A 9,817-nucleotide genomic window follows, 5' to 3' on the forward strand; every position below is an offset into this window, starting at 1 on the left:
AGAAGCTATTCCAATGGCTGAATTTTTATTTTTTAAGTTTGCGAAAATGTTCTAAGCGAGTGGCCTAAGCTCCAGGACTCTCTTTCCCCAAGATGTGTGCTTGCCTCTGGCTGACTGCATCCTGAAGAAGGTGAAGGTCTTCACCAGGTTAAGGCTGCATCTGGTTATGTCATGTCTTCCTGGGTATGTGCCAGCTTCTGAGTCCAGGCCTCTAAGCCATTTGTATTGTGTAGCAATGACTGGGAGATGCAATTTAAAAAAGCAAAACGTCACACTCCAAAAAACTGAGAGAATGTCACAGTACAATGATTTTATGCAGACAGAAGTTTTTAAAGATGTTTTTCATGATTTAGTAACAACAATGAGGCACTTGTGACTGTATTTGTTTAACGACAATTCCTTATGCTGCTGATTCAGAGGCCTCACTCCAGTGAAAGCTGCACACTGTCAGCCTGGCTCTGCGGCTGTTGGTAGTCATACTTCCTTGCTAATAAAAAACACAACAACATGAAGAAAAAAAGAGATAAAATTAATAAAATTGCAAAATAATTACTAGCTAACATCATTAAATGCTGACAAGTTATGATGCTCAGTAAAGAATTAGTTGAAAATTAAATAATTGTATTTCTTTGGAGATTTATTATACTTCATGATCATCTAGTCTCTCAATACTACAGATACCCTCAGCCTTTCAAGTAGCCAGAACTATGGGTGCATGCTACCATGCCTAAAAAAAAATACTACAGATACCCATTTTTATATGTTTTCTTTCTTATTATTTATGTCTCAGGATTATTCAGAGCTTTAAAATATAAACATTAATTAAGTTATTGAAATTAATGTTCTATAATTTCCTTTTATTACCCCCATTTCCACTTTAAGCTAATAATGCTTTTATTTATAATATAAGGAATTTGACTGTATTTTAGCTTATAAGCCTAAGAGACTTACTGTTGAACATAAATATCATCAATACAAACTAAAAAAACCAGATAAGCAATTCTGTCTTCCTTTTGTACTTATAAAAAAATGTTTGTTGAAGAATATGGTCTTAATTGGAAACTAGGGAAAATACAGGGCTAACAATTGTGAATATCATTCACTGCATAGCTTTAAAACTTTCAACCTCTTCTTTTAAGTTTTTACTAGTCAAGAAAGAGATTCTACTTGTCTATGCTTCCCAGAGTAGATCCAGATTTTTGTGGCTTAAAGTTTACAACTTTAGGATTCTTCTTTAGGAAAATAATTTTGTTGGCTATTTTCTCTTAAACCACTAGACTCCATTAGGACAAGATAAGTTATGAACACTAAGAATGACCCCTTGTGCTGGGATTCATAAAATGCGCAAATCCACACACGTGCTCACTGTTTATACATACAATGACTCCCAAAGATGTCTACATTTTAATCTCCATAATCTGTGAATATTTCACCTCAGAGGGCAAAGGGACTTTGAACATGTGATTATGGTTAAGGACCTTGAGATGGGGAGACTATCCTGGATTATCTGGCCCAATGTAATCACATGGGCCTTTAAAGTCAGAAAATCTTTGCTGGATAAGTTCAGAGAGAGAAAGAGGTGAACGTCGAAGAATAGTCAGAAAGATGCAGTACTTCTAGCTTTGATGATGGAGAAAGGGGGTCATGAACAAAGCAATCTGAGCTGGAAAAAAAAACCAGCACAGACTTTCTCCTACAGGCTCTGGAATAATGGAACTTGCTGACACCTGTATATTGGCCCAGTGAGACTGCTGTAGAACTTCTAACCGTACTACAGAACTGCAAGACAATGTCTCTATTGTTATAAGTCATTAAATTTGTGGTACTTTGTTACAGCAGCAATAGAAACTAATGCATCCTACAAAGAAGAATTCTGATACATTTTATGTTATTCCCATAAAAAAAGAAAAGAATTGTATAGTGGTTTATAACTGTATTTGCTGTATTGCTGAGTATACTACTGATAGGGGATGACTTCTGTTCTGAGTAAGCATCAAAAAAAACTTAATTATTTGTTTACAATTTTCCATAGAGAGCTTCTGGCTCTGTACTTTTTTTTTTTTTTTAAGCAACATTTAAATTAGTTTTTTGAAGGATTTTTTATTGTGGTAAAAGTATACCATATAAAATTCACCTTTCTAACCATTTTAAGTGTACAGTTCAGTGGAATTCTGCACATTCACTCTGTTGCACAAGTCATTACCACCATCTAGCCACAGAACTCTTTTCTCCATCTCATGAACTCTGGAACCATTAAACAAGAACTCCCCACTCTCCTCTTCCCGAAGCCCCTGACAACCACGATCCTATGTTTTATCTCTATGATCTGTCCCATGTAAGTGAAATACTCCAATACATGTCCCGCTGACTGGTTTATTTCACTTAGCATATTGTCTTCAAGGTCTATCCATGTGTAGCATGTTTCAGAACATCCTTCCTTTTAAAGGCTGAATAATATTCCATTGTATGTCCCATATTCTGATTATCTGTCAAGGACATTTGGGTTATTTCCACCTTTTGGCTACTGAGACTAGAATTGCTATATTTTGTGTCTTCTTGTGACCTGGCAACACATGCGTATGGTACAAAATACAAAAGGAACACAAGGGCAAATATCTGAATAGGGTGTTAACATCTGGAAAGGGAACTAAGTTCATTACCAACTATTTTTGGTAACACTTTGCTAATTGGACTCGATTGCAGAAAATCAATTTTAACATGCTTATGTATATATTTCAGCACAGAATATACTTACAAATTGAATACATTTCCAGTTGTTGTCTTAAGCGAATTTTGCTTATTGTGTCATAAAAGTTGGGCTCTGACGTTTCTTCTGTAGGTGGCACGCTGAATATCCTCATAATTTTCCTTTTATTCCTAAAACACAAAATTCATGCAGAGGAGAGATATGTATTGTCTACAGAATTGCAATATTCTTATGATCCTGGTAATCAGAAGCTATGATAAAAGAACCTAAGTATTTTATTTTCCATTTTGTCTTTGTGAGATGTTTTCTTGACTCAAGTACTCCTTATTTTACTAACAGGTATAAGGCTGTGCATGCATAGCCACGAGGCTATAAGAGAGAAACAAAGTGTTAAACAGTCCATTTAATACAACAAAGTGAAATTCTCCATTGTGATTCTCCCTACTCCAAAAGCCAAATACTGTATGAAAAAATGCACACACAAGAAAATACCTGATCTTTTCTCATGCTCATGTCATCCAATAAAGCTAAATGGCAGGTTAGAGAAAAAACTGAATGTGAGTAGACTTTCCTTTTGGAAAATAAGGAATAAACATATTTATTAAATGTAACAGCATGGCTTTGGTGGGGACATTTATTTTATTTATTTATGTATTTTTTTGAGTTGGAGTCTCGCTGTATGGCCCAAGCTAGAGTACAATGGCATAATCACAGCTCACCACAGCCTCCTGGGCTCAGGCAATCCTCCCACCTCAGCCTTCCCAGTAGATGGGACTACGGGCACATGCCACACCCAGTTAATTTTCTGATCTTCTGTAGAGATGAGATTTTGCCATGTTGCCCATGCTGGTCTTGAACTTCTGGGCTCAAGTGATCTTCCCACCTCGGCCTCCCAAAGTACTTGCACCAATTATAGGTACAAGCCACCATGCCTGGCCTGGGAACATCTTTTTAAAATTAAAAACCGTGTGCCTCTGCTTTTAAAAGAAACATGAGAAAGAGGTGGCAGCCATTTTGGAGGAAAACTGTTGATCTGCATGGGATCAGTAATGGGGTCACCTCCCACCCCCCAGAGCTCAGGTGCTAGCAACCCAGCTACTCCAGGAAGGCCCGGCAGGTTTGGTATGGCTCTGGAGAAGCGCTGGTAAGCACACACATCCAAGCATAAGCATAGGCTCTGAAGCATTCCACAGCCAAACAAAAATTATTTCTGGATTGCTAAATATTTAGAACAATTTAATGCCCTTTTTACTTTGGTAAAGGACACCTTGAAGCATGTGACAGTAAGAAGCAACCTAGTCTACTAATACTGCTCTACTTCTTCAAAGTTCCCTGTCTTCCTTCTCCACTCCTGTCTTTCTTTTCTCTTTTTCTTTTTTTTTAAACTGTACTTTGGAAAAAGAAGCCAGGAAGTGTGAGAAAGCAGTTAAATTAAGCTACAACAGCTGGAATTAAGGCAAGAAACAGTTATTGAGGATCTACACTGTGTGACACCCCAAGGAATCAAATGTAAAAGACAAAAGATATTTTGTGGAATGGACAGACAAGGAATCAGATAAGAATAATACTATTTAATAAATGCTATGATAGAGTCATACATGAGAAACAAGGAAAAGTTTTAACTGGCTGAAGAGAGATCTGCTAGATACATAGGAGTTAGTGCTTCTGCATTTTGGGAACTTGGGCCAAAAAAATAAAAAAAGTGTGTTAATTGAAGGGTCATCATAAACACAGTCTAGATGATAAGATTCAGCTATATCAAACATTACAGAATTGGGAGTTTGGAGCAGCTGGTCTGGTGCTGAGAGCTGTATTTAAATCTTCATCTCATAAAGCAATGGGGTTTCAGAGCCAAACCTCGGTCACCAGTGCTTGAGGAGAGACCAGAGTAGACAGTACCTTTCACAGCACAAACAAAATCCTGATGAAATTATTTTATGCATGCATTCATATTGTTTTTAAAAATCTGGTCAGGCTCGGTGGCTCAACCTGTAATCCCAGCACTTTGGGAGGCAGAGGAGAGTGAATTGCCTGAGCCTGCGGGTTCGAGACCAGCCTGGGCAACTTGGTGAGACCTCGACTCTACAATAAAAATAAAAAATTAGCCGGGCACAGTAGCACACGCCTGTAATTCTGGCTACTTGGAAGGCTGAGGCGGAAGGATCACTGGAGTCTAGCAGGTCAACACTGGGATGGCCATGAGTGTGCCACTGCACTCCAGCCTGGGTAACAGAGTGAGACTCCAACTCAAAAAAAGCAAAAACAAAAACTTGCAAAACTTTTTTTTAAGGCTTAAATAGGCTTTATGGTTACAAGAGGGACCCCACCGAGCAGGGCCCATGCATGTGATCCCAAAATATCACCATGGAGACATCGAGAGGTCATAATTGCAGAAAAGTAAATGGAATTAAAAGACATGATCTGGGGGAGGCCAGCTAGGAATGCATGAGACATGATCAGGGTAGTCAGCAGGGGGTGGACAGGTCAGAGTGGGAGGAAGGACAGTGCCCTTCACTCCCACTTATTGTAGCTCTCCAGGTGTGACCAGGACTTAGCCTGCATGCAGGAGAAAACAAAAGAAGCAGGAAGTGATCCCAAACGGTGACATCTATGGTCTCAAGCTGCTCCCACAGAAAATTCTAATGGACCTGGGCATGCAGTATAGGGAGCTAGCGGGCCAAGCCTGTCAGGTCCCACAGCAACGGGAGGACGGGCATGACGGCACAGAGAAGATTCGGGTCCAAAACTTGCAAAACTTTTAAATGCCCGGTTTTTAAGTCTACACTAAGAAAGGAAAATACTTTACCTCTTCGCATACATGAAGAGCCCAAAGCTAACAAGAATAACAATCAGGTAGACATTGGTGGCTTCATTCCAGGCCTCATGAACAGTGTAATCGATAGAACCATCGTCACCCATCACTCCGAAACCTCTGGCCATGGAGATTCTGGAGAGAAAAGAAAGCAGGGTTTCTTTTAATGAGGATGGTATGACTGTCTGGGAAGTGCAGGCAAATGTGGCCTGCTGGTCAACTCCAGTCCACTACCTGTTTGTGTGTAGCCCATGTGCCAAGATTGGATCCACATTTCTAAGTGGGGACATTCTAAATGGTCCTGCGTACAGTTGGCACCTTTATCTGCAGGTTCCACATCCACAGTCAGCCAGCCAACCATGAATAGAAAATATTTGGAAAAAATAATAATACATACACAAAAAACCACAAATTTAAAAATACATAACAACTATTTACATAGCATTTACTTGTATTAGGTATCCTAAGTACTTACAGATAATTAAAATATACAGAAGATGTGTGTAGGTTATAGACAACTAGTGGGCCACTTGTATCAGGGACAAAAGCATGCATGGATTTTGGTATCTGTGGGGGTCCTGGCACCAATCCCCCAGATATCAAGGGAATGACTGTACCTGCGTAATATCCTCATTTCTGCTTCCCAGCCAACAAAGCCTAAGAAATTCATAATCTAGCCCTTTAAGAAAAAGTTTACTGACTCCTGGTCTAGATAACTAAGGCACATAACCCATTGCCTCTTATGTTCAGCTATGATACATGGTAGCTCCTACATAATGGTAAACACTTGGGATAAAAAAATAACATTACTAAGAAGATAGAAGTTGAAATGTAACGGCAGTTTCCAAATTGTTAACTATCACCCAAATGAAAGGAGCAAAATACATTAAAACACAAACCCAAACACCTGGTAGGGAGGCAGGAGAACAGTGCTGCACCTGTGACAGAGCAATGCCTGGTCAGGACGTGACGGACAGGTCATGGCTCTTCACATGCCTCCTGCACAATTAGGAAATGTTGGAGCTCATCTAGTTTTGGCCTGCTGGCCAAATTTGGTTGAAAGAAGCTATGGGATGCAAAGTCACTTTTTGCTATTTACACAGCTGTGACTTCCACTCAAGGAAATGCATTCTTTAGAAATTCCCACAGAAAGAGTGACAACAGCAAGTGTATCAAATAGCAAGTAAAAGGGTAATGATTCCTTATTTGTGTTTGAGAAACTAATTGAATTTTTCCTTAAAGAGAAAGTTCCTCCCTTGTGTTAGACACAAAAGGTTAAGTTTAAGTAAAATGACCTAGTACATAAAAGAAATCCAGAAGTGTTGTTTTAGGCACTGAAAAAAGGAGAAAAACTGAATGATAGGTGACAACTGTATTATAGTTTCTGAGAATAAGACAGTCATTTTCTAATACCAAGATAAAGAGTATCTAGAGTGTCTAAAAAGCTGTTTTGCAATTTTCTTTCTAGATTGCTTACAACAATGAAGGCACTGCAGAAATTCTTCCACTAAAATATCTTGGAGTCCATCTTTTAAGCCTCCAAAATGTTCATTCATGTAGATTTGGCTCCGTTAGTTAATAAGTATGTATTGAGGACAGAGTCTGCTTTCTTTCTTCTGGCTTGCCTCTGTATAAAATGAATAAAATTTCAGAGGTCTGCTTCTAAGTCATATGACCTGTTTCTCCCTTCCTGAAACCTGGTCTTTGTCAGATGTTTGGAGACATACCTTACTCATTTAGGATAAACTATCATGAACAGCCATTTAACTTAAACTCTTGAGGGCAAGAGTAATTTTTCTAAAATATCTATTGGTGCCTGCTGAAATATAAAGATTAGTCTTGTGAAAATTAGCCAGAAACAATAAAAACAGAAACCATTTTAGATTATTAAGAATTTATAGATGCAACATCTAAATATTCTTAAAACTAGACTATACCCAAGTTGTAGACATTAAAGACTGACTGTGGATATGTATATTTTTAAGAGTGGGAGGCACGGTGATATTTGGCATGTTCACAGTTTCAATTCTTATTCCTTAAAACAAAATTCTAGAGTTCCTCTGAATGTAACATTATGATTTATAGTAAGCAATCAGCATGCTTCAGAGATGGAAACTTTTGGAAGCCAAGATACTACAATTGCCTTTATGATTTATAGAATCTCAAACTTTATTGGTACCGAAATGTAAAATAGGAGGGCAATAACATTTGGCAAAAAAAAAAGATGACTTTTCACTTCTGATTTGAGATGCTGCAGAAGGCCCAGGACAATTAAGGAGCAAGGGTAGTAGCTTTCGTTAGTTATTAACAAATTGGGGTACAATATAGCAAGGGCCACTAGAACATTTCACAGGTGCCATTTATCTGGCAAATTTTTATCAGGGACGTAAGCATGTGTGAATTTTGGTATCTGCAGGAGTCCTAGCCCCAAAGTGTTTACTACCTGTTTTCTAATGACCAAATGGATCTGAAGCAGGTTAACTTGTTTCAATTTTTCACAAAATTCTATTCATGTGACACTTAGTAAATGGTGTATTTCTACCAGAGCTTGACTTTCTCCTGCCCAAATATGTCAATCTTTAATTATACTTAAAAATGTGTTTCTAATTACTGCTGACCCAGAATGGTAAAATTTTAACATGAATTATACAACATACGTTATACAACATCATTGGTATGCAATGACACCACCATTCGTGTTTCCAGGACTGCAGTTGAGTTATTTTTAGCAGTGTAGTTGGGAAAGATCTGCACTGAGGGTAGACCTTTCCTGCCCAGTCCTCAATCATAACCAATGGCATGACTCTGTAAGACTGCCAAGAATAAGGAATTGTGAAGTCCAGTCATGGTACAGACAGCCCACATGTGGCCTGAACTATGACCCCATCCCCTCCTCCCTGGCATGCAACAGTCTAACCAAGTCTACACACATACACCTGTTGTGTGGTTACTGCATAACACCACAGCCTTCCTCTGGAGTCAGCAAAAGGCCCAAGGGTATTACAATGGCTCATTCCTGGCAAGTTAATGGTTAAGATTACCAATACTACTAGTCATGTGTTTGGAATGTCACTCAGGGCTCTTTTGGGAAAACGAAAATTTCACATTTTCCTGTAATGTAATGCTTGAACTATTTGAGTAAAAAGAGGCTAGGATGAGCTGAATGAAATCCCAAGTAAACATGAGTATCCAGAGATAAAGTTGCCAAAATATGACTACTAGGGGTTGGTTTTAAGCTGACAAACTTTTAGGATGAGGACTACTTTTTCTAGGGATCACGTGACTGTATGTTTTTAAATTAGTGCCCTGGTTTTGGGCTCCCAATACCATGTCTAGACGGTTCTAAAATTGTGCGTCGCTGGTCATCACGTCTTGAATGCTATCAATTTTGTCTCTCATTTAGAGCCTTATTTTCGGACACACTTTCGGATTAGAACCACTTCGATGGCTTCTAGAGTTCCCTACAAAAACTCCACTGCATCCATAAGTGGGATTTCCTTCCGTCAGCCCTCTGAAACTCGAGGCTGGGATCCTGCAGCAGATGGGCCTCCCCCACGCTGAGGCAGGCAGGAGCGCGAGGGCGTCCATGCCGCGCGGGCCACACGTCCACCCGACTTCCCGGCAGCCGAGCTAGCTAGGCGGCACCGCAGCTCTGCCGCACCGGGGGAAAAACCGGGAGGCGGCGGTTACATAACGTGCTCAAGGTCGCCCGGCCCGGCCTAGAGCGGATCCGTCACACGTGTGCTTGTCGCCAGCCCCGGACCTCCAGCCGTGACCCGTCTCGGGCGCCACGTGGGCGGGGGTCACACGCACCCTCCCCGGAGGCCGCCCGCTGGCCGCGCCAGGGGCCCCGCCCCGCCGCCTGCAGGTGCGCGTTCCCGCCCGGCCCGCAGGTGCGCGGCCGCGTCCCGCCGCGTGCCGGGACCCCGAGCCCCAGTGTCCCGAGGCGCCGGGGCCAGGTTAAGGCGGGCAGGTGCGGGGCCGCGCTGGGCTGGCGGCCTCCTCCTCCCCGCGGGGCGGGGCGGGGCGGTGACGCGGTGACGGGCAGGGACGGGCACTCACGCGCTGGCTCCGAGGCGGGGGCGGCCGCGCTGCTCCACCGGGCTCTTCCCGAGTCGGGCCGGCGCTCACCGCGCACCGCGCACCGGACACCAGACACCGGACACGGGACACCGGCGGCCCGTCGTCACTTCCTGCCGGCCGCGCTTCCGGAGGCGCCAGGAGCCAGGTCTCTTTCTGTCGTCCTTTCTCAGTTTTTACCCGGAGACAAGCCGCGACGGCCCGTGTCGCCCCGGGCG

At 41.7% G+C, this 9,817-nt stretch overlaps 1 protein-coding gene across 1 annotated transcript; it reads right to left on the reverse strand.

Moving 5' to 3' along the window:
• Positions 1–281: 281 nt before the first annotated feature.
• On the reverse strand, positions 282–9,645 carry SMIM19 (small integral membrane protein 19). The gene is made up of 4 exons (XM_008054992.1): positions 9,582–9,645; positions 5,514–5,654; positions 2,756–2,877; positions 282–487 (listed from the first exon to the last, which is right to left on the reverse strand). Exons 2-4 carry the CDS (start codon positions 5,645–5,647, stop codon positions 423–425), a joined length of 321 nt encoding a protein of 106 aa, XP_008053183.1. The 5' UTR covers positions 5,648–5,654; positions 9,582–9,645; the 3' UTR covers positions 282–422.
• Positions 9,646–9,817: the final 172 nt, after the last annotated feature.

Source organism: Carlito syrichta, unplaced genomic scaffold, assembly GCF_000164805.1.
Source record: "Carlito syrichta isolate Samal-C Ts95f unplaced genomic scaffold, Tarsius_syrichta-2.0.1 Scaffold301626, whole genome shotgun sequence".
Lineage (NCBI taxonomy): Eukaryota > Metazoa > Chordata > Mammalia > Primates > Tarsiidae > Carlito > Carlito syrichta.